At 43.1% G+C, this 24,840-nt stretch overlaps 8 protein-coding genes across 9 annotated transcripts in view; 4 read left to right on the plus strand and 4 right to left on the minus strand.

Moving 5' to 3' along the window:
* Nucleotides 1–2,674: 2,674 nt before the first annotated feature.
* On the minus strand, nt 2,675–2,986 carry LOC128055210 (histone H4). The gene has a single exon (XM_052647624.1). It carries the CDS (start codon nt 2,984–2,986, stop codon nt 2,675–2,677), a length of 312 nt encoding a protein of 103 aa, XP_052503584.1.
* Nucleotides 2,987–5,831: 2,845 nt separating this feature from the next.
* LOC128055185 (histone H1.4-like) overlaps nt 5,832–24,840 on the plus strand; it is a 63,843-nt gene continuing 44,834 nt past the window's right edge. For both annotated transcript variants that reach the window (XM_052647599.1, XM_052647598.1), the window contains exon 1: nt 5,832–6,856. In XM_052647599.1, the coding sequence (XP_052503559.1) occupies nt 5,861–6,493 (633 nt within the window). In that variant the 5' untranslated portion in view covers nt 5,832–5,860 and the 3' untranslated portion in view covers nt 6,494–6,856. The remainder of the gene's footprint in view (nt 6,857–24,840) is intronic.
* On the minus strand, nt 6,692–7,102 carry LOC128055518 (histone H3.1). Its single transcript, XM_052648113.1, has one exon. It carries the CDS (start codon nt 7,100–7,102, stop codon nt 6,692–6,694), a length of 411 nt encoding a protein of 136 aa, XP_052504073.1.
* Nucleotides 11,671–12,063, minus strand: LOC128055193 (histone H2A type 1). The gene has a single exon (XM_052647604.1). It carries the CDS (start codon nt 12,061–12,063, stop codon nt 11,671–11,673), a length of 393 nt encoding a protein of 130 aa, XP_052503564.1.
* On the plus strand, nt 12,384–12,764 carry LOC128055209 (histone H2B type 1-C/E/F/G/I). Its single transcript, XM_052647622.1, has one exon. The coding sequence runs from the start codon at nt 12,384–12,386 to the stop codon at nt 12,762–12,764; it is 381 nt and encodes a 126-aa protein (XP_052503582.1).
* Nucleotides 18,598–18,987, minus strand: LOC128055215 (histone H2B type 1-C/E/F/G/I). The gene has a single exon (XM_052647629.1). It carries the CDS (start codon nt 18,976–18,978, stop codon nt 18,598–18,600), a length of 381 nt encoding a protein of 126 aa, XP_052503589.1. The 5' UTR covers nt 18,979–18,987.
* On the plus strand, nt 19,304–19,696 carry LOC128055196 (histone H2A type 1-B). The gene has a single exon (XM_052647607.1). The coding sequence runs from the start codon at nt 19,304–19,306 to the stop codon at nt 19,694–19,696; it is 393 nt and encodes a 130-aa protein (XP_052503567.1).
* Nucleotides 20,606–21,016, plus strand: LOC128055189 (histone H3.1). Its single transcript, XM_052647601.1, has one exon. It carries the CDS (start codon nt 20,606–20,608, stop codon nt 21,014–21,016), a length of 411 nt encoding a protein of 136 aa, XP_052503561.1.

The raw sequence follows: 24,840 nt of genomic DNA on the forward strand, positions 1-24,840 counted from the left end.
CCTGATTCCACATGAATCCCCAGCATATACACAGTTTATTGACCAGCAACTCCAGTTTCAGCCTAATGACTACATCCTTGGGGAAGCTGAACTCCACTGTTTAAGGCTCTCAGAGCCACAAACAACTGGCTGTATACCCACCCTCACCTCCCTCCCTCACATTATTCAATACTGAGGGACTTGGGTGGAATCAGAACCCCATTCCTGAGACTAAGAGAGGGACTCTGCTTTTCCTGGAGCACAAAGCAGGGAGAAAATGGAGACCTTAAAAAAACTGAGATTGTATTAGTAAGGAAAGAGGGCAAATGACCTTTGAGATGGCACATGCACTGCCTGATGTAAGAACCTTCTAGACAGAAGGTACATCCACCAAGTTCCTTGTACATTCAAGTCCCAAGAGCTGAATTGTGTACTGAATCTATAAAAAACTTGAGTATACATCAAAATCACCAACATGGCTTGTTAAAGGATAGATTGCTGGCCCCATTTCCAAAGTTTCTGTTTCATTAGCTCTGGGGAGCTGTGAGAATTTGGCTTACAAAAAAAATTCCCAGCAAATAAAGATGCTCTTTATGTAGTAAGTTTTGAGAACATCTACTATATGGTGAAGAAAAAGCTAACACAGGAGTTTCTGGGTGGTAAAAATGAGTTTATGGCCTGGAAACAACTCTACTTAGGACAGAGCTCCATGTATGGCCATTATCTTGTTACCTTCTCTCTTGGGCCATCATATTTGATTGATGTAGGCATCTGCCCACCTGGATTAATCAGATTTGTTTTCGTAAAATTGAAAAAAAAAAAGGGACTGAAGAAAAAGGCCTAAGTGTTCAGTAATTCCTTAAATATAATCAGCAAATTTAACTTTCTAGAAAGCTTTTTTAATTATCTGGAATTATTTTTTTTATGTTTAGATACAAAAGAAATTTCTTAAGAACAAATATAAACTATATTTGTTAACATATACATAAACATATTCCTACGTTATTTCACTCAATCCTCACAAAAATATGAATTTACTCCTACATTACAGATAAAGGAACAGTGGTTAGCAGTTTGCTAAAGCCCACAAATATAGAAAATGGTTATTCAAGACTTCAAATGTATGTCATCATGGTTCAAATGCCACTTTATTTTTCTCCGTGTCTCTTTGATGTCATGAGAAATAAGAATACCAATAATGCAAATAACAACACCCAAAACATAGAGCATTTACTATGTGACAGGCAGTGGCCGAAATATGAAGTACTATTTAATGTCATCCACCCCTGAAACTATAAGATAGGAATTAAAGTTATCTCCACTTCACAGATAAGGAAACAGTAATACAGAGGTTTAAACGACTTATCCAACGAGAGAGAAAATAGCATCCCTGTGCACGAGATTTCCTTCTCCTTTTCATCTCTGAGGAACGGTATTGAGATTATTTCTTGAAAACGTAATAAACTATTTATTCAATGGCATAGATTCAGTTCAGTTCAGTTCAGTCGCTCAGTCGTGTGCGACTCTGCAACCCCATGAACCGCAGCACGCCAGGCCTCCTTGTCCATCACCAACTCCCAGAGTCCACCCAAACCCGTGTCCATCTAGTCAGTGATGCCATCCAACCATCTCATCCTCTGTCGTCCCCTTCTCCTCCTGCCCACAATCTTTCCCAGCATCAGTCTTTTCAAATGAGTCAGCTCTTCACATGAGGTAGCCAAAGTATTGGAGTTTCAGCTTCAACATCAGTCCTTCCAATGAACACCCACGACTGATCTCCTTTAAGATGGACTGGTTGGATCTCCTTGCAGTGCAAGGGACTAGATTATTAAATATTTAAACTCTAAATATTTAGAGCCAACATAATAACAACTTTGTAAACGCGTGCAGTGTGCTTAGTTGCTCAGTGGTGTCCAACTCTTTGCAACCCCATGGACTGTAGCCCACCAGGGGCCTCGGTCCACGGGGCTTCTCCAGGTAACAATACTGGAGTGGGAACATAAACCTGTATTTTTTGTATGAAGCACTTATATCAACCTTAATGAAAGGTTCAATTAAGAGATCCTTTGGAATGGGAGGACAGTTCAGAGAAGCAAAGACAAGTCAGTCTGTCTCCATTCCACTTTAAAACTCAAGAACCCTAACTACTCTCTATATAAATATAATATACACAGTCGACTTACAATCTTAATTACCAAGTAGTTTTCTGTAGTAGAATTTCACAGTCTTCAAAATATTTTACGATCACACACTCCCTTTTATTGTTATGTCCGAGAAAGCATGCTGTTTTTTCAGTTCAAAAATGCCTATCTAGGTTCTCCCATTTTCCTAGCATCAGACTTTACCTTTTATTTCTAGACGCCTTTCAGCTTTTCACTAACGGCTGTGCAGTCTACCGCATTGAGCTGGCCTCTTAACTACAACCCGCTAAGTGTACAGTTCAAGTATATTAAATAGGAATTCAACTTCAGGTTGTTGATAACCTCTGGTGGTCTGCAACTAATCGGAAACGCTGGGTGGCGGGAGAAGATGGGGTGGTAATGTAAGTCAATGTAAGCCTATGGACTAAAAGCAGTGGCAGCCTAAACATCTCTGTACCGTATCATAAAGTGCAAAACTCTTTTAAGTGAGTGGGTAAGTGGCCCTGAAAAGGGCCTTTGGTTTTATTAGCCTATGCCAAACGGCTGCCTCGAACTTAGCCGCCGAAGCCGTAGAGAGTGCGTCCCTGGCGCTTGAGCGCGTAGACCACGTCCATGGCGGTGACAGTTTTGCGCTTGGCGTGCTCGGTGTAGGTGACCGCGTCCCGGATCACGTTCTCCAGGAACACCTTTAGCACCCCGCGAGTCTCCTCATAGATGAGCCCAGAAATCCGTTTAACACCGCCACGACGTGCCAGGCGACGAATGGCTGGCTTAGTGATACCCTGGATATTATCTCGCAGAACTTTACGATGGCGCTTAGCACCACCTTTCCCGAGCCCCTTTCCGCCTTTACCGCGACCAGACATTATTGAGCTGCAGATTAAACAGTGAATAGGCTTAAGTGCCTTTTAGAATATTTATAGTAACTGAACGGACCTGTTTGAAAACTGCAAGAGCAGGGGCGGTAACCACATTCGGTTCCCGCCCTTCGCTTATTTGTCGCTTGGTCACAGCTTAGCAGCTAGACAAGGCGCCTGTTGCGACTGGATCATGGAGATGGAATATAAATTTTTTTCCTATTTATGGATATCTGTGTTTGTGCGTGCCTACAAAACGGGCAGTCATTAAGTGAGGCAACAGTTCATACACTTTCCCGAAAGCAGCCTGATACTTGTATTTCAGACTTCTTAGAGTATGAAATAATCAGATAGCTCATGCTATTGTCATTTATTAAGTGCTTTAACTATGGATTTAAACATCCGTTGAGTGCTACACTGGTGATTTATAAATATGTATATCCGAAAGTGAATTTAAAAAAACTTATTGGGCTGTAAGCCTAAAATTTGTGGCATGATTATAAATTAATTTGCAAACAGGTTGTATCTGGCATTATATCTGTAACCACATTCTATTTCTGCAAGCCGGTGGCATTACTCCAGTCAAGCTCTGGAGACAGACTGCTCCACGTACTGGTTTGTGACCTTGAGCAGTCTATACATTTTTTTTTCCTTTTAAATGTATAAGAAAGTGTAAATTATAGAGCACTGAAATTTAAAAGAGACAATACAACTTTTTTTAAACATCTGCAAAGTGGCAATTACTCAGCATTATTTATTATGACATATTACAGTATCCTGTCTTCTTTCAACTCCACTCAAAATTCATGCCTCTAAAGTGAAAGTCTAAGTAATTAATTTACTAAAATCTTCCTTTGAGGATTCCACAAAATAACATAAAATTTTGGATTTTTTTTTTAATGTGTTAGTTGCTCTGTCCTGTCTGACTCTGTGACCCCATGGACTATAGCCCGCCAGGTTCCTCTATCTATGGAATTCTTCAGGCAAGAATACCAGAGTGGGTAGCCATTCCCTCCTCCAGATCTTCCCCACCCATGGATCAAGCCCCAGTCTTTTACATTGCAGGCAGTTCCTTTACTGTGTGAGCCACCAAGGAAGCCCACATAAAGATTTAATGAATGGTTAATTCCTTTGAGTTCCAGATGACTTAGATAGATTTTTTTCTTTTTTGCTTTTTCTCCATGATCTGTGAGGAGGACAAAGTTTATCAAAGCTCTATGGTCTGTGAGGACAACCAAGATTATCAAAGCTGCTCCATGAGTGTACAGTGCACAGAAACAAATTCTAGAATAGAGTTCTTAACGTGGGACATATAGATGGATTCAGATCATTGTATAGAACAAAAACTCCAACTTTTTTATTATACTACAACCAAACCTTAGCATTTCCTCCTATTCTGAATGCAGGCAACAAACAGTGTGGGTGATAGGACCTGAGCTATATTCATATCAAGTCGAAGTTTCAGCTGTCAATCTCCATCTCTCATATTGTTTAAATATATTACACCTTCTTAACTTGGTCGTATGGGTAATCTTGTTATGTGATGAATTAATAAAGAACACATGCATACCTCACCAATTTGGATTTTTTAATAAATTTGATAATGATATTTTATTATAACTGTTTTCCTTTGTAATCGTATATGAATTAAGCACTAAAAAGCACTATTCAGGAAAGGGGCTCATAAGCTTTATTAAAAATACAAAGAAGTCCATGGCAGCTTCAAAATAAACATATGTTAAAGACATAGTTTGAGAAGTGAAGAAGAAAATCAAAGCTCTTTTTACTTTTTACCACCAATCTATTTCCTATTGAACAGAAAGTATAAGCTACAATGTGTTTCCTATAAACTTATATCCTTGATTAAATAAGAAACATAGTAGTGAATATAAATGCTTTTAAATTTCCCTCTCTTAACGGAATTATGTATGTGTGTGAGTGTTGTACATGTGTATATTCCTCAATTGTTACTTACTTTCCCAAAGTTATCTTCCAGAAGCAGGACAGAAGTCAGAACTCAAGAGCTTGTGAACATTTTAATAAGTGATCCTTCTTCGTAAAATCAATGTAAATGAAATAATTTTTAAAACCCATAAAGCAGTCTTTACATGAATCTTCTCTGCCATCAGCTAGTGCAACACAGGCACAACTATCATGACAAGACGCTCATTGGTTATTGCTTTTGCCATTTTCCTAGAAAGATTTTGAATGCCTAAAGTCCCCAAATTAACTAACCCTCTAAATAGTCACAAGAAGCTATGATAAAACTTTTTCAAACTAAATAATGAGTTTTCTTATCAGATATTGCTACTATTCCAAGGAGCCTTTACTACAGCTTTTTGTAGAGAAGTGAAAGTGTCTGTGTTATTTCTCTTGATATGAAACAGATTTTCTGGGCAAATCTCACTGAGAATCAAGCCAGTGTTGAAGGCATGAAAAGCCAAGAATCTATAGAATGTTACCTGAGAGTATGTTATTGAAGACACAAAGAGAAGATTTGTATTTTAAAAGAAAATCAAAAAGTTGTCCCTCTGACCTCTGAATCTGCACGAATGTTAGGGGCTTTTGAAAAAGGCTTTAAAAGACGTGATAAAAACTGGAGGAAGTAACCACAAAAGTCTCAAACCTTGAGGTGTCCTGGTTCATTGTAGAATATACTTGGTGTGATGCCTCCACAGGAAATTTTTTATATTTTGCTTTCTTGAATTGTAACAAACACAATTCCGGGACAGAGCTGAGACTAGGTTGTTGTCAAGATGAAGACAGCTGGGAACCAATCAGCGAGCAGTGGCGCTGTGTGTATAAATACAGAGACGCTCCGAGGCCTGGCTACTCAACCCTGAGACTTTACTTTTTAACTGTTAGGCAACCAAACCGACAATCATGTCTGAAACTGTACCTGCCGCGCCACCTGCTCCTTCTCCTGGGGAGAAGACACTTGTGAAGAAAAAGGCCCGCAAGTCCACCAATGCTGCGAAGCGTAAGGCGTCCGGGCCCTCGGTGTCCGAGCTCATCACCAAGGCTGTCGCCGCCTCCAAGGAGCGCAGCGGCGTGTCTCTGGCTGCGCTCAAAAAGGCACTGGCGGCCGCTGGCTACGATGTGGAAAAGAACAACAGCCGCATCAAGCTGGGTCTCAAGAGCCTCGTGAGCAAGGGCACCCTGGTGCAGACCAAGGGCACCGGGGCTTCCGGCTCTTTCAAGCTCAACAAGAAGGCAGCCACCGGGGAGACCAAGCCCAAGGCGAAGAAGGCGGGCGCGGCCAAACCCAAGAGGGCTGCTGGGGGGGCTAAGAAGCCCAAGAAAGCCACGGGTGTGGCCACCCCGAAGAAAACCGCTAAGACGACATGGAAAAAGGCGAAACCTGCTACTGGGGCGAAGAAAGTGGCCAAAAGCCCGAAAAAAGTGAAGACAGCCAAGCCCAAGGCAGCCAAGAATCCAGTTAAGGCTAAAGTTCATAAGCCCAAGGTAGCCAAGGTTAAAGCTGTCCAGCCGAAAAAGGCGACCCCCAGAAAGTAGGAAAATAAAAGGATTAAGTTTCTTAAAGGCTCTTTTCAGAGCCATCCAACTCTTCTTACTAAAGAGCTTGTAATAATACCTCTTGAGGTAAGTTTCCTCTTTGCTCGAAATGGAGATACAACTCCTTACCAGAAAATGTAGTGGCTCTGAGAAGAGCCTTTGGGTTGAAATTCGGTTACTTATCGGGGAAAAGAACATCTACGCCCTCTCCCCGCGGATGCGGCGGGCGAGCTGGATGTCCTTAGGCATGATGGTGACGCGCTTGGCGTGGATGGCGCACAGGTTGGTGTCCTCGAAGAGCCCCACCAGGTAGGCCTCGCACGCTTCCTGCAGCGCCATCACCGCCGAGCTCTGGAAGCGCAGGTCGGTCTTGAAGTCCTGAGCGATCTCGCGCACCAGCCGCTGAAACGGCAGCTTGCGAATCAGCAGCTCCGTGGACTTCTGGTAGCGGCGGATCTCGCGCAGGGCCACGGTGCCGGGCCGGTAGCGGTGCGGCTTCTTCACGCCGCCGGTGGCCGGCGCGCTCTTGCGGGCCGCCTTGGTGGCCAGCTGCTTGCGCGGCGCCTTACCGCCGGTGGACTTGCGAGCGGTCTGCTTAGTGCGAGCCATGACAGATTTCCCAAAAGCCGCTAACTGATGGGAAAACGAAGCCCTGCCCCTTTCTTCCAGTATATATAAAGAGAGTCTCGTTCTGATTGGACAAGTCAGTTGTTCCTTATGGCTCGCAGTGAAGGTATTGGTACACAAGTTCACTCCCCGATGACGTGAGCCTTCTTTTGAATCGCTATTTTTACAATGTTCTGTGGCATTTAACACAAATTACCACAATGCTTAATGTTGTTCATGGAATAAAATTTTTCAAATCTGGCACTTGAGGCTGGCTTTCTTTTGATCACTTTCTGAAAAGGCGCATGTTGCACGTGATTGGTCAAGTTATTTTTATATTCTCATTCAAGTTTAGTAAGGCTAATTCTGTATCAATTTCTACATTTCTCTTTTTTAACTCTTTTAACAGATACCTTTTATTTTCTTTTTTATATTACAGTTAAGATATGTATTGGTAGATTATATTATCTATAAATTCCACTTCAGTATAAGTATAGGAAAAGAAGTAGTTACAGTATTTGTTATAGGAAGAGTGTTGTATGTGATAGGATTGAGCACCATCACTTTAGGGGTTCAGAGATCATATGAAAGCAGAAGTTGGAAGTTCAGTTCAGTCGCTCAGTCGTGTCCGACGCCGCGACCCCATGAATCGCAGAACGCCAAGCCTCCCTGTCCATCACCAACTCCCGGAGGTCACTCAGACTCACGTTCATCGAGTCAGTGATGCCATCCAGCCATCTCATCCTCGGTCGTCCCCCTCTTCTCCTGCCCCCAATCCCTCCCAGCATCAGTCTTTTCCAATGAGTCAACTCTTCCCATGAGGTGGTCAAAGTACTGGAGTTTCAGCTTTAGCATCACTCCTTCCAAAGAAATCCCAGGGTGACCTCCTTCAGAATGGACTGGTTGGATCTCCTCGCAGTCCAAGGGACTCTCAAGAATCTTCTCCAACACCACAGTTCAAAAGCATCAATTCTTTGGCGCTCAGCCTTCTTCACAGTTCAACTCTCACATCCATACATGGCCACAACAAAAACCATAGCCTTGACTACTACTACTACTACTACTAAGTCACTTCAGTCCTGTCCGACTCTGTGCGACCCCATAGACGGCAGCCCACCAGGCTCCTCCGTCCCTGGGATTCTCAAGGCAAGAACGCTGGAGTGGGTTGCCATTTCCTAATGCATGAAAGTGAAGAGTGAAATTGAAGAGTGAAAGTGAAGTCGCTCAGTCGTGTCAGCAAAGTAATGTATCTGCTTTAGAATATGCTATCTAGGTTGGTCATAACTTTTCTTCCAAGGAGTAAGCTTCTTTTAATTTCATGGCTGCAATCACCATCTGCAGTGATTTTGGAGCCCCAGTAAATAAAGTCTGACACTGTTTCCACCGTTTCTCCATTGATTTCCCGTGGAGTGATGGGACCAGAAGTCATGATCTTCGTTTTCTGAATGTTGAGCTTTAAGCCAACTTTTTCACTCTCCTCTTTTACTTTCATCAAGAGGCTTTTTAGTTCCTCTTTACTTTCTGCCATAAGGTTGGTGTCATCTGCATATCTGAGGTTATTGATATTTCTCCCAGCAATCTTGATTTCATCTTGTGTTTCTTCTAGTCCAGTGTTTCTCATGATGTACTCTGCAATGCCTGAAATTTTATTGTAACTGCCAAACCAGGCCCCCAAACCCACCCTTCTCTAACTTCCCCATAAGACCTAAATGGCTTTCCCTTGGCAGTCACTGGATGGACTCTTGCAGTTCATTCCAAGCCATCATGTACCAGTATCAATTTTTTGCTTGGAGTGAGAGCTGTGGCCATAGGAGAAAGGAATCCCTAGAATTACAGTGCAATCTATATTAATGATATATAAAAGTTTCAGATTTTACACCCATATAGGTTGTGATCTGATAATATCTCTAAGATATTAGGAAAAGGGAGACTAAAGACACGTGGAAAGACATAACACCTTTTAGAAACTATTAAGGAGTGAACTTGGAAATGAACAGAGATCATTCTGTCGTTTTTGAGGTTGCATCCAAGTACTGCATTTCGGACTCTTTTATTGACCATGATGGCTACTCCATTTTCTCTAAGGGATTCCTGCCCACAGTAGTAGATATAATGGTCACCTGTGTTAAATTCATCCATTCCAGTCCATTTTAGTTCGCTGATTCCTAGAACGTCGACATTTACTCTTGCCATCTCCTGTTGGACCACTTCCAGTTTGCCTTGATTCATGGACCTAACATTCCAGGTTCCTATGCAATATTGCTCTTTACAACATTGGACCTTGTTTCTATCACCAGTCACATCCACAGCTGGGTATTGTTTTTGCTTTGGCTCCATCCTTCATTCTTTCTGGAGTTATTTCTTCACTGATCTCCAGTAGCATATTGGGCACCTACCGACCTGGGGAGTTCCTCCTTCAGTACACCAACATCCACTGGATCTTGGAAACGTAAAGAGAGTTCCAGAGAAATATTTATTTCTGCTTTATTGACTATGCCAAAGCCTTTGACTGTGTGGATCACAATAAACTGTGGAAAATTCTGAAAGAGATGGGAATACCAGACCACCTGACCTGCCTCTTGAGAAACCTGTATGCAGGTCAGGAAGCAACAGTTAGGACTGGACATGGAAAAACAGACTGGTTCCAAATAGGACAAGGAGTACATCAAGGCTGTATATTGTCACCCTGCTTATTTAACTTCTATGCAGAGTACATCATGAGAAACGCTGGGCTGGAAGAAGCACAAGTTGGAATCAAGATTGCCAGGAGAAATATCAATAACCTCAGATATGCAGATGACACTACCTTTATGGCAGAAAGTGAAGAGGAACGAAAAAGCCTCTTGATGAAAGTTAAAGAGGAGAGTGAAAAAGCTGGCTTAAACTCAACATTCAAAAACTAAGATCATGGCATCTGGTCCCATCACTTCATGGCAAATACATGGGGAAACAGTGGAAACAGTGTCAGACTTTTGGGGGTGGGGGGGCTTCAAAATCACTGCAGATGGTGATTGCAGCCATGAAATAAAAAGAAGCTTACTCCTTGGAAGAAAAGTTATGACCAACCTAGACAGCATATTCAAAAGCAGAGACATTACTTTGCCAACTAAGGTCCATCTAGTTAAGGCTATGGTTTTTCCTATGGTCATGTATGGATGTGAGAGTGGGCCTGTGAAGAAGGCTGAGCGCCAAAGAATTGATGCTTTTGAACTGTGGTGTTCGAGAAGACTTGAGAGTCCCTTGGACTGCAAGGAAATCCAATCAGTCCATTCTAAAAGAAATCAGTCCTGGGTGTTCATTGGAAGGCCTGATGCTAAATCTGAAACTCCAGTACTTTGTCCACCTCATGTGAAAAGCTGACTCATTGGAAAACACTCTGATGCTGGGAGGGATTGGAGGCAGGACAGGAAGGGGATGACAGAACATAAGATGGCTGGATGGCAGCACTGACTCGATGGACATGAGTTCGAGTGAACTCTGGGAGTTGGTGATGGAAAGGGAGGCGTGGCGTGCTGCAATTCATGGGGTCGCAAAGAGTCGGCCACGACTGAGCGACTGAACTCAACTGAACTGAAGGCGTTAACTACTATAACTGCCATGAATACAGACTGGGTTAACAGTGAAACGTTCTGTGGGTAACTACATCCCAGTCTGGATGGTCTGGTTACCTCTATCTCAAATGAAACCCCAGCTCTCGATCTCTGAACTCCTCTACCTAGAAGATGCGAAACCCAACTATATTAGTTAGATATTCTTTCAAAGAGGAGGACTTTGTCTTCACGGGAGACAAGCGGCTTTATGAGACAGATAGCAACCCCAAATCACAGATTGGGGCCTGTTCAGGGTTCAATTCTTATTAGAGATTCTTAATATTTCTTTGTACAGAATTATCGAGAATGCACAAAAAAACATTAAACATGGAATAATTTCACACTTCCTATTGTATTAACCCAAGTGTAACTGTTTGCTCCTTGAACTCAAGGTGACCCTGTATTAATCCCTACCTAAATGAATTTTAAATCCAGGCTATGCAATACTGTATGCTTATTCACAATTAACTAGGGCCCAGCTTAGTAGAGACTGGCTATTAAAAGTGAAAGTGTAAATTGCAGAAAAATTTATCCCGTTATAATGCAAAACAATTCCTTTCAACAGGGGATAAGTACTAAAGGAGTGGCTTTAACAACCTGTAGGTCACTAACTGTACCTCCATGTCAACTTTCAGTATCTACTCTTCATTATCTTATTGCAACACTTTTCTCAAGATTTACAACCCTGAGGACCTGTTGAATTAATCAAGTTATTTGTTATACAAGGCTTCTGTAGATCACATACTTAGAAGAGGAATTCTTTTTTTCTAACTTTAAACTGGGTGATTAGTTTGGCGTTTTAAAGTGTAAATACTGACATCAATATTTCAGCACTTCCAAGATGGACAAATTGCCCTGATAAAGCATTCGGCTTAAAAAAAAAAAAAATGTAAGCCCTTTTAATGAATACGTGGGTGGCTCTGAAAAGAGCCTTTGGCTAAGATTGAATGTTCAAGGAACAAGAACTTGGAATATTCCAGTTTACTTGCCCTTGGCCTTATGGTGACTCTCGGTCTTCTTAGGGAGCAGCACCGCCTGGATGTTGGGCAGGACGCCGCCCTGAGCGATGGTGACTTTGCCCAGCAGCTTGTTGAGCTCCTCGTCGTTGCGGATGGCCAGCTGCAGGTGACGTGGGATGATGCGCGTCTTCTTGTTGTCCCGGGCCGCGTTACCCGCCAACTCCAGGATCTCGGCCGTCAGGTACTCCAGCACCGCCGCCAGATACACCGGTGCTCCCGCCCCGACCCGCTCGGCATAGTTCCCTTTGCGAAGCAGACGGTGCACTCGGCCCACGGGAAACTGAAGTCCAGCCCGCGAAGAGCGGGTCTTGGCCTTAGCTCGAGCCTTGCCACCCTGTTTTCCGCGTCCAGACATTTTAAGTCTAACCAACACAACGAGCAAAACAAAAGAAAATGAAACACGAATTATCTTAACAAATCAGAGGCAATTATACTTGTAAGCCGAATTGTCACTTACGCCGTTTGATTGGCTGAAGTGTCTTCAAGGTAGCAACCAATTAAAAACGAAACCTGACAGCACGTAATTTGCACACCGCCATATTAATCAGCAAAACGTATCCAATCAGATTGCATAATTTTACATACCATATTTGCATACAACTTCTACAAATATCAGGACCAATGTGACAACGGCACCGTTTTTACTTTGATTGGACTTTAACTCGTTTGTTAGCTATGCCTGAACCAGCCAAATCTGCTCCTGCCCCTAAAAAGGGTTCTAAAAAGGCTGTGACTAAAGCCCAGAAGAAGGACGGGAAGAAGCGCAAGCGCAGCCGCAAGGAGAGCTACTCCGTGTACGTGTACAAGGTGCTGAAGCAAGTCCATCCAGACACCGGTATCTCGTCCAAGGCCATGGGCATCATGAACTCCTTCGTCAACGACATCTTTGAGCGCATCGCGGGCGAGGCGTCTCGCCTGGCACATTACAACAAGCGCTCGACCATTACATCCAGAGAGATCCAGACCGCCGTGCGCCTGCTGCTGCCCGGGGAGCTGGCCAAGCATGCGGTGTCTGAGGGCACCAAGGCTGTCACTAAGTACACCAGCTCCAAGTGATCCCGAAAAAGGGGCGTTTTTCATATTTGATTCCAAAGGCTCTTTTAAGAGCCACCCAGTTTTTCAGTAGAAGCGTTGTAACAACTACCGGTTGCCAAAATTGGTTTTTCTTGGCTTTTTTTTTTTTTTCTTCACTGCTCACTAGCTCAAGTCTAGCCAAATGTGGACATGCAAGTATCATCTAAACATCTGAACTGGTGTGATAGTGGGACTTACAAACTGAATTCATGAAAAGAGCAGCTTTAGTTTTACAATGCTGCTTTTTTATCAGTGTAAGGTGGGCTTGTCAGGTCCGTAGTGGACAAGGTAATCGGAGCGTACTGGACGCAGGGCCGAGCGGTTCCAAACACCAGACCAACCAAGGTGCGTGCAGTGGGGGAGACATCCCCGCTGTGGGCAGAGCCTGTGACAGGCTGACCAGGGTAAGCGGAGAGGCACCGCTGTCTGCTGCAATCTCCCAGGAGCTAGTGTACGCATCCATTTTACAGGTGAAGAGATGCGATTTGGTGGGGAGCAGCACCTGCTCACAGCCCAAGAACCGGCAGGCTTCCCACTCCCAGAGTGTCCAGGCGCTGAAAGGTCTTGCTGAGCAGTAGCGAGCTAAAGCTCCCACCCTCACCTCACCCAGCAGTCCCACCTCAAACCCAAAATTTCCAGCCAGTACAGCACCTGGGAGGCAGTTCTGGGCCCTTTCCAGTCAAGGAAGCAGAGCATGGCAGCGGAAGGCCAGGCCTGCCCAGGATCTGAAGGCTTGGATGCAGAACCCACCCACCAGCTTCTTCTGCCGGAGGTGCCCTGTGTTCAGGGTGTGGTCCTGGCTGTGACACCAGGAGCAGGCTGACCTCATGTGGCCTGTGCTATATAGGAGATGCAATGCAATGCTTCTTGTATTAGTGTTGTGGTAAGAAAATGTACATGTATTCAATTTATTTGCTTAAAGCAATATAACTTTTCAAAATATTAATGGCACCAAGACAATTAATGAACATACTGGTTGAAAAGTGAGTATCACGGTTTCCAGAATTCAGTTGTAAAGAGAATTTGTCCAAGGTTTCTCTAATGAAAAGTTAGACCATTGCCAAACTACCATATTGGGTTTCATAACACTGGCAGTTCAGGAAAGAAATGCCCAGAAGGTATTTTGGTGCATCCTCTCCCTTAAACTATGTTACTTTCTCCCAAGGTGGATTTCATATGATTTTTTTCATCTCTGTCAGCAAAAAAATTAATGGAAACACAATTCATACGTCATTCCAGTTACCAACACTCTCCTGTCATGTGAACACACATATAACAGTCGTTATAACTTACCCTTTTTCATAATTACAAACCTGGGAGTGTGTGTGCTTAGTCACCAGTCATGTCTAATTCTTTTCGACTTCTGGACTTTAGCCCACCAGGCTCTTCTGTGCATGGGATTCTACAGCCAAGACTACTGGAGTGGGTTACCATGCTCTCCCTCAGGGGTTCTTCCAAGACCAGAGACCCAACCCTTCTGTCCCAAGTCTCCTGCCTTGCAGGCAGATTTTTTACTGCTGAGCCACCAGAGAAGCCCCATTTACAAACATGCTTAAGGTTATAAACCGCTATAAATGACATCCCATATTGAACAAATGCTAGGAGTGTATTTTAAAATACTTTAGGATTTCAACCCTGGTAGGAAAAAAGCCATAAAAGCCTGATAACATTGTGTAAATTACTTTCTCATGAATCGCAGGCTTCCCACCCAAAGCACAACACTTAAGTTTACAACACAACATACACAAAAATGTATGCAAATATTCAAATAACACAATATACATAAAGAAGAAAAGCAACTATATATATTACATAATATATTAAATAATAAATATAAATATATAATATATACTGAAAGAATGAAAACTAAACAATATAGCTGTGCTTAAGACTTCATATTATTGTAAATAGCCAGTTTTTGCTTTCTGCAGTCCCAGCGGTAAATATCTAAAGCAGGCCTACTCCATGAGCTTTAGTGGAGTATACAAACTCCCAGAAATTACATACATAGTGTGTCCATCTGTTCCTCCTCCCACCAAAAGCAAAATATATAGCATTCTGTCAAATTTTAAAAATACTCTTATTTACTGTGCTAGATACAATGATGCCTCCGCAATTTTGTCTACCTTTTAATCTCTGTAGTCTATGAATATGTTGGGACACATAACAAATGGGAATTAAGGTTGCAGATGCCATGTAGGTTACTAGTCCTTTGACTTTAAATAGGGCTACCCTAGGGAATACCCTGGCGGTCCAGTGGTTAGGGCTGCATGCTTCCACTGCAGGGGGCAGGGGTTTGATTCGTAGTTGGTTGGTAAACTAAGATCCCACATGCTGGGTGGTGAGGCCAAATAAATAAATAGGTTATCCTAGAGAACCCAAGTGAACCTAATATAATACAAGGGCCTTAATCAATGGAAGAGGGAATCAGAGTGCACATCCAGAGAGAAGACATCATGAAAATGATTTGGCCAGATATTGCTTACTTTGAAATCTAGGAAAGGTGTCATGAGCAAAGGAACAAAGAAAACTCCAGGTGTCGCAAAAGGCATGGAAACAGATTCACTCTTAAAGGCCACAGCCCTCTGACAGCTTGATTTTACCTCAGTGAGATTCATTTCTCAATGTTGATCTAAAGAACCATAAAATTATAAATGTATTGTTTTAAGCCACTATAATTGTGATAATTTGTCAGACCACCAACCAAAAATTAATGCATCTACACATGTTTAAGAATTATTGATTAATGTATTTATTCAATGATGTTCTATAAGATTATAACTACATAACCAAAATTTAGAAGGGTAAATATGAAAATGACTATAGATACTAGTAAATGCTTCCTAAATGCTGCAGACTCACATAATTTTGATATTGCTTTAACAGAAACAGTTTACATTTCCTTTTGTAGATAGCGTGTCTAGGTTTTAACAGCAGAAATGTTAATTCAGTCTCCTGTGCCCAACGCACAGTGAGGCCAAACTGAAACGTTGGCATTGGGAATAGAGAAAGGCTTATTCTAAAGCCTTGCAATGAAAAGTGGTTCAGGCCCTAAAAAGCCTCAAGCTTCTGGGTTTTTCAAAGGTGGCTGAGGGAAGTTGTTTCCCAGGGTACTTGATTAGACTATACAAAATTCTGGCACTGACTTATACAGAGTAACAGGGTGGTGTTACAAGTGTTACATTGATCAGATCTTCAGTTCCAGGCTTCTCTGGTGGCTCAGAGGGTAAAGGGTCTGCCTACAATGCAGGAGACCCAGGTTTGATCCCTGGTTCAGGAAGATGCCCTGGAGAAGGAAATGGCAACCCACTCCAGTATTCTTGCCTGAAGAATCCCATGGATGGAGGAGCCTGTTGGGCTACAGTCCACGGGGTTGCAAAGACTCAGACGTTACTGAGCCTCTTCACTTCACTTTAGGCTCCAGGAGGCATATAGCTAGGTGGTCATGGTCATGAAGTAGTTAACATCTTCCATTCAGTGGAAGGGTTTTCACTTCTGCAAAAGAAGTCAGAAAGCTTGCATCAAATGTTGCTACCTCAGTGAAAGTCTCTCAGTCGTATCCAAGTCTTTGTGACCCTATGGAATATACATGTCCATGGAACTCTCCAGGCCAGAATACTGGAGTGAGTAGCCTATCCCACTCCAGCAGATCTTGCCAACCCAGGAATCAAACTAGAGTCTCCTGCATTCCAGGCAGATTCTTTACCAACTGAGCTATCAGGGAAGATACCTCAGAGAGGATCTAAAACAAGGGTTATGGGGGAAGGCCCCATCAGTTCAGCTCAGTTGCTCAGTTATGTTCGACTATTTGTGACACCATGGACTGCAGCACACCAGGCTTCCTGTCCATCACCAAATCCCTGGGTTTGCTTAAACTCATGTCCATAGAGTCTGTGATGTCAGCAAACCATCTCATTCTCTGTCGTCCCCTTATACTCCTTCCTTTAATATTATCCAGCATTAGGGTCTTTTCCAATGAGTCAGCTTTTCACATCAGGTGGCCAAAGTATTGGACCTTCAGCTTCAGCATCAATCCTTCTAATCAATGAATATCCAGGACTGATTTTCCTTAGGATTGACTGGTTTGATCTTGCAGTCCAAGGGAATCCCAAGTGTATCCTCCAACACCACAGTTCAAAAGCATCAATTCTTCAGCACTCAGCTTGCTTTATACTCCAACTCTCACATCCATACATGACTACTGGAAAAACCATAGCTTTGACTAGATGGACCTTTGTTGGCAAAGTAACGTCTCTGCTTTTTAATATGCTGTCTAGGTTGGTCACAGCTTTTCCTACAAGGAGCAAGTGTCTTTTAATTTCATGGCTGCAGTCATCATCTGCAGTGATTTTGGAGCCCAAGAAAAGAAAAGAAAGCCTGTCGCTCTTTCCATTGTTTCGCCATCTATTTGCCATGATGTGATGGGACCAGATGCCTTGTACTCCTTTTCCAATTTGGAATCAGTCTGTTGTTCCACGTCCAAACTAACTGTTAATTCTTCACCTGCATAAGATTTCTCAGGAGGCAGGTAAGGTGGTCTGGTATTCCCATCTCTTGAAGAATTTTCCACAGAAGGCCCCATAGGGTCCTACTGAACAAAGGAATATCTAATTTCATGGAGCAGAACTTTCCTCACTCATTATAGTATTATTACTTCTGAGTATAATACTACTTCAAAAACTTGTCTTTTTTATATGTAAAGTGTAGGAATGATGGAAAAAATTGACTTCTTAATGTCCATAAATAACTTCATGAGTTGTGTATCTATCTAATGTTTGTGTTTATTATAATTATTGCATTTTTTTTCACACAAAAGTGTTGTCAATGGAGTTGGCTACAATAAATTTTGGGGGGGGGGGGGCGTGGGGGGGGGGTTGCCGGGGCGCTTCTCCACAGGGCTGGCAGGATCTTAGTTTCCCTCCCAGGGATTGAACAGGCCAAGGCAGTGAAAAGGCCGAGTCCTAACCTTTGGACAACCCAGGGAACTCCCATAATATTCTCATTTTTACAGTAAGAAACTGAGGCTGTGAGAACCAAAGATTATTTACCTCACAAAATTCAAATTCCAATGTTCTTCTGAGGCAATGTTCTTTCACAGATGTCCAGATAGAATTGAAAAACATTGCACATCTACAGATCTCTTAACACATCAAGAAGTCTTTTTACAAGAATAACCTCCTCTCCCAGCATTAGGCTACATCTCTAGGTGAATTTGTTCATTTTTTATGAACTCTCCCGACATCTAGATTAAGGAAAATGTAATTATTATCAAAGTGCCTAATACTTTTAAACTAAGTGAAACAAGGAAAATCAAGGGAAGACTGGCACCACTTCAGTGTCCCATCAGGAAACTAGAAAACTATTGGTAGTTTTAACAAAGGTAATCAAGGGGTCCTGCCATACGTAGGCGCGGGGCGGGGGGGATGTCGGGGGAGAGCATCTTTAACTCTGGAGCAGAGGCCTGTCTTAACTCCATGGGTCAGGCTGATGTGGGAACATAGAATCTGGCCTGAAAAAAGAGGTTGGGGGTAGCTGGAAACTACAATTAGCCAGCCGCCTTTGGTTTCCGTATGAAAATGAGACCAAAAAAAAAAAAAAAGAGAGACCTGGACGTTTTAATACAGAGCAGAAGTTTGGGGAAATGTTAGATTAAGAACCTTCTTCTCAAAATAAAAGCTTCTCACTTTATCTCAGGCAGCAAATATAACTGCACTTTAATGCCCAGCCATATAGAAAGAGCACACAACTCCTTAAATGAAAATATAAGTGGCTCTGAAAAGAGCCTTTGGTTTAACAGCGGCTAGGCATATTATATTTATTTTGAGCTGGTATACTTGGTGACAGCCTTGGTGCCCTCAGACACCGCATGCTTGGCCAGCTCCCCGGGCAGCAGCAGGCGCACGGCGGTCTGGATCTCTCTGGATGTAATGGTCGAGCGCTTGTTGTAATGAGCCAGGCGCGATGCCTCACCAGCGATGCGCTCGAAAATGTCGTTGACGAAGGAGTTCATAATGCCCATAGCCTTGGATGAGATGCCGGTGTCCGGATGCACTTGCTTCAGCACCTTGTACACGTACACGGAATAACTTTCTTTGCGGCTGCGCTTGCGCTTCTTGCCGTCCTTCTTCTGAGCCTTAGTCACAGCCTTTTTAGACCCTTTTTTAGGAGCAGGAGCGGACTTAGCCGGTTCAGGCATGCTTATAGTCACAACACCCAACAACACAGAAAGATTTTGAAATGCCTGGTGGCAAGTAGAATCTCGTCTTTTATAGGCGGTCTATGCAAATAAGGTGCTTACGAATATTCATATCTGATTTGACAATGCATTCGTGACGAGATTATGTAAATTTACCTCCACCAGATCTCTTTTCTTACTGGTTACGCAAAAAACAGAAGATTTTAACCAATCCTATCTCGCATGCGGCAATTCCACCCAGCACTATAACTGCCATCTTGTTGCTGCTTTTAGAGCACTTTTTTTCTGCTTTTCCTGTGGCTGTTCCTCTTGCTCAACGTTTACCATGTCTGGGCGCGGAAAGCAAGGAGGGAAAGCCCGTGCCAAGGCGAAGACCCGCTCTTCGCGGGCCGGACTTCAGTTCCCTGTGGGCCGAGTTCACCGGCTGCTTCGCAAGGGTAACTACTCCGAGCGGGTCGGTGCCGGGGCCCCGGTGTACTTGGCGGCGGTGCTGGAGTACCTGACCGCCGAGATTCTGGAGCTGGCGGGCAACGCGGCCCGGGACAACAAGAAAACCCGTATTATCCCGCGTCACCTACAGCTAGCCATCCGCAACGACGAGGAGCTCAACAAGCTGCTGGGTCGTGTAACCATCGCTCAGGGGGGTGTCCTGCCCAACATCCAGGCGGTGCTGCTGCCCAAGAAGACTGAGAGCCATCACAAGGCCAAGGGCAAGTGAAACGTTTAGCAGTATTACATTCCCAGTTCTGAAAATCAAAGGCTCTTTTCAGAGCCACTCACTTTTTCTAGAAAGTGCTGGAATACTTAACTAACTAGGAAGCGTGTTCAATGAAAACGAATGGATTATCTTAGCTAAGTTTTATTAATGTTACACTGTTAACTGTTGTCTTTAAAAAGGGAAGACCATCTCCCATATTTGCTAAAAAGGTGCTAAATTGTTACTCATTGGTCACTTAACGCGCCATAGAGTCTTAGAAAAATTTGTTAGTAGGTTTCTACCCTCGCCTATAAAAAAACAGGTATATAATTTGTAAATTCAAAAGAATCCATGTTGAGAAAATTCCGTATCAGAACATAAATTTGCGCTTGTAGGCTATCAATGACGTATATGTAGGTAGATAACAAGACCGTAATGCCTCATTGAGAGGTTTTGCGTGTATTGTACACGATATATATGTCTTTACATAAATATGCATGGTCAAGTGAATTTTCTGTCAAAAAGTATAATATAAATAAACAAGAGAACAAAGGAGGAGTAGCTGGCCAATGACATGTCAGGGCGGGATTTTTAAATTTTCCGGATGACGAGATTAGAATTGTTTAGTCCATTGATTATTTCTCTGTTCATAAAATGCAATGAATGAACTACATTAAAATCAGTACTGAATGAAACTTCACTTATATTACTGTTATGGACTCATTATACTGGACTATATAGATTCAGGATAAAAGTTCGATTATACTTTTAATTTTTAAAGGAAATCCCATCATATTTCTCCGAAAGGCAAAGTGAGAACCAATTAGATCACAGCGCAGGACCTAGGAATCAAACTGATCTGCTCCTATAAATAAGGTCAGAAGCAGCACCAGCAGCATAACACTCTCCTGCCAGTTTTCTGTTAGCCTCATGGCTCGCACTAAGCAGACCGCTCGCAAGTCCACCGGCGGTAAGGCGCCGCGCAAGCAGCTGGCCACCAAGGCGGCCCGCAAGAGCGCGCCGGCCACCGGCGGCGTAAAGAAGCCGCACCGCTACCGGCCCGGTACGGTAGCTCTGCGCGAGATCCGCCGCTACCAGAAGTCCACGGAGCTGCTGATCCGCAAGCTGCCGTTCCAGCGGCTGGTGCGCGAGATCGCGCAGGACTTCAAGACCGACCTGCGCTTCCAGAGCTCGGCGGTGATGGCGCTGCAGGAGGCGTGCGAGGCCTACCTGGTGGGGCTCTTCGAGGACACCAACCTGTGCGCCATCCACGCCAAGCGCGTCACCATCATGCCCAAGGACATCCAGCTTGCACGCCGCATCCGCGGAGAGAGGGCATAATCCAAAGCTGCTGCTTTCTCTGTACTGAAAAAGGCTCTTTCAGAGCCACCTACTATGTTGATAAGAACTGTTGTAATGCTTTCCCTTATTTTACCTCCCTAGGCAGTTAACCGGAGAAGGCGATGGCACCCAACTCCAGTATTCTTGCCTGGAAAATCCCATGAACGGAGGAGCCTGGGGGGCTGCAGTCCATGGGGTCGCTAAGTGTCGGACAGGACTGAGCGACTTCACTTTCATGCATTGAAGAAGGAAATGGCAACCCACTCTAGTGTTCTTGCCTAGAGAATCTCAGAGAGTGAGGAGCCTGATGGGCTGTCGTCTATGGGATCGCACAAGAGTCGGACACGACTGAAGCGACTTAGCAGCTGCAGCAGCAGGCAGTTAATAAGCAATAATGGCAAGAAAAAGCCCTCTCTACTCCTCTTTTTCTGCCTTGCTGCTGCCAAGTCGCTTCAGTAGTTTCCCACTCTGCAACCCCATAGAATGCAGTCCACCAGGCTCCGCCCCCCACCCCACCCCCCCCCCCCCGCCCCCCGCCGTCGCTGGGATTCTCCAGGCAAGAACACTGGAGTGGGTTGCCATTTCCTTCTCCAATGCATGAAACTGAAGAGTGAAAGTGAAGTCTCTCAGCCGTGTCCAACTGTTAGCGACTCCATGGACTGCAGCCTACCAGGCTCCTCCGTCCAAGTGATTTTCCAGGCAAGAGTACTGGAGTGGGCTTCCATTGTCTTCTCCTTTTTCTGCCTTAAAGCAAGATATAAATTCTATTCTGAAGACGTCTGTAGACATGTCGGAGTAGAGAGGCTTCACAGAAATTTGCTAGCAAACCTGGGTTAGTTTGCTCCCATATATTTACCTTCTCACAGTTTGCTGCCCTTAGAAGCCTGAAACTGCTTTTCTTTGCACTGTCATTTCTTTACAAATCAATTCTTAGATGAAGACAGTATGTAATCCGAAGTTCTAACCCACCTCTTTAAGTTAGTTTTTCCTGGGTCTCTTCTCCAAGGAAAAGAAGTGCAAAAAGGCAAAATGATTGTCTGAGGAGGCCTTACAAATAGCTGTGAATAGAAGAGAAGCAAAAGGCAAAGGAGCAAAGGAAAGATATACCCATTTGAATGCAGAGTTCCAAAGAATAGCAAGAAGAGATAAGAAAGCCTTCCTTAGCAATCAATGAAAAGAAATAGAGGAAAACAACGTGAAAGACTAGAGATCTCTTCAAGAAAATTAGAGATACCAAGGGAACATTTCATGCAAAGATGGGCACAGAAATGGTATGGACATAACAATAGCAGAAGATATTGAGAAGAGGTGGCAAGAATACACAGAACTATTCAAAAAAAGATCTTCATGACCCAGATAAACACGATGGAGTGATCACTCACCTACAGCCAGACATCCTGGAATGCAAAGTCAAGTGGGCCTTGGGAAGCATCACTGTGAACAAAACTACTGGAGGTGATAGAATTCTGGTTGAGCTATTTCAAATCCGAAAAGAGGATTCTGTGAAAGTGCTGCACTCAATATTCCAGCAAATTTGGAAAACTCAGCAGTGGCCACAGGACTGGAAAAGGTCAGTTTTCATTCCAATTTCAAAGAAAAGCAATGACAAAGAATGTTCAATTGCATTCATCTCACACGCTACCAAAGGAAATGTCAAAATTCTCCAAGCCAGGCTTCAACAGTACAGGAACTGTGAATTTCCAGATGTTGAAGCTGGATTTAGAAAAGGCAGAGGAACCAGAGATCAAATTGCCAACATCCAAAAGAGTTCCAGAAAAACATCTACTGCTGCTTTATTGACTATGCCAAAGCCATTGACTGTATGGACCACAATGAACTGAGGAAAATTCTGAGAGTTGGGAATACCAGACCATCTGACCTGCCTCTTGAGAAATCTGTATACATTTCAGGAAGCAACAGTTAGAACTGGACATGGAACAGTGGACTGGTTCCAGATAGGGAAAAGAGTATGTCAAGACTGTATATTATCATGCTGCTTATTTAACTTATATGCAGAGTACATCATGAGAAATGCTGGACTGCATGAAGCACAAACTGGAATCAAGATTGCCCGGAGAAATATCAATAACCTCAGACAGGCAGATGACTCCAACCTAATGGCAGAAAGTGAAGAACTAAAGAGACTCTTTATGAAAGTGAAAGAGAAGCGTGAAAAAGTTGGCTTAGAACTCAATATTCAGAAAACCAAGATCATGGCATCTGGTCCCATCACTTCATGGCAAATAGATTGGGAAACAATGGAGACAGTGACAGACTTTATTTTGAGGGGCTCCAAAATCACTGTACGTGGTGACTGCAGCCATGAAATTAAAAGACGCTTGCTCCTTGGAAGAAAAATGATGACCAAACTTGACAGCATATTAAAAAGTAGAGACATTGCTTTGTCAATAAAGGTCAGTCTGGTCAAGGCTATGGTTTTTCCAGTAGTCATGTAAGGATGTAGGAGTTGGAGTATAAAGAAAGCTGAGTGCTGAAGAACTGATGCTTTTAAACTGTGGTGTTGGAGAAGACTCTCGAGAGTCCCTTGGACTGCGACAAGATCTAACAAGTCCATCCTAAAGGAAATCAGACCTGAATATTCACTGGAAGGAATGATGCTAAAGCTGAAACTCCAATATTTGGCCACCTAATGCATAGAACTGACTCATTTGAAAAGACCTTGATGCTGGGAATAATTGAAGGTGGGAGGAGAAGGGTACAACAGAGGAGGAGATGGTTGGATGGCATCACTGACTCAATGGACATGAGCCTTGGTAAACTCCAGGCGTTGTTGATTGCCAGGGAGGACTGCCATGCTACAGTTCAAGGGGTTGCAAAGAGTTGGACATGACTGAACGACTGAACTCAAGTGAACTGCATCTCTTCCTCTGTATGTATGAAATATACATTTAATAGTCCTATTTATTTTTCCTTTGCTAATCCGAAATCAAGATGCATAGAGGACATATTTACAACCTCCATTACCACCACCACCACCATCACAATCAGGGAAGGGAAGAAGGTTGAATTAAAGTGAAAAAATCAATTTAGATCAAAAAGGTTTACTGAATTATATTATAACCTTTATCTTTTCTACTAGATAGAGATAATCTTTCTTTTTAATGGAAAAAAATCTCCCACCTCCTTTTCCTTTTGCCTTCAGACTTTCCCAGCATCAGCGATTTTTCCAATGATTCACCACTTCTCATCAAGTGGCCAGTGTATTGTAGGTTCGGTGTAATACATATTTAAACAGAAATAGCTTCCTTTAGAAAAAGTAAACAACACATCTGCAGACTTTTTAGACTATATTTTCATATGACAACGAAAGGAAATTCAGTCCATTCTTTTACCTTAATTTCACATTTAGATATATCTTAACAGATTTCAGAGGTTTTTCTGTAGTAACCAGAGCATTTCCTTGGTCCACAATGAACCCATGCTTGATGCAGAATCTACTTTCCTGTCTGCAATTTCCAACTTACTGTGTGCTACTTATCAATGATGATTTGCCACGGCATTGAGAGACCAGTGTGCAATATCCCAGGCCTAAAGATGAAGATGACTTTATTTCTAATCTCACAGTCTCCAGTCACAACCATATAATACTCATTTCATTTTTTAAAAACCAAAAAAAATCATGATCAACAAATAAAAATGAATTTGTGTCAAAGAGATTCACATTTCAATAAATGAACCAACAGGCAAAATGCTGTATTAAGTTCAAAGAACATTTATGAAATTAGAATATTTATAGACAATGTAAGAAATGTTAGGATAAGATTATTTAAATTATTTTATTAATCCAAGAGGTTAGAAATCGT

Source organism: Budorcas taxicolor, chromosome 11 (genome assembly GCF_023091745.1).
Source record: "Budorcas taxicolor isolate Tak-1 chromosome 11, Takin1.1, whole genome shotgun sequence".
NCBI classification, from domain to species: domain Eukaryota; kingdom Metazoa; phylum Chordata; class Mammalia; order Artiodactyla; family Bovidae; genus Budorcas; species Budorcas taxicolor.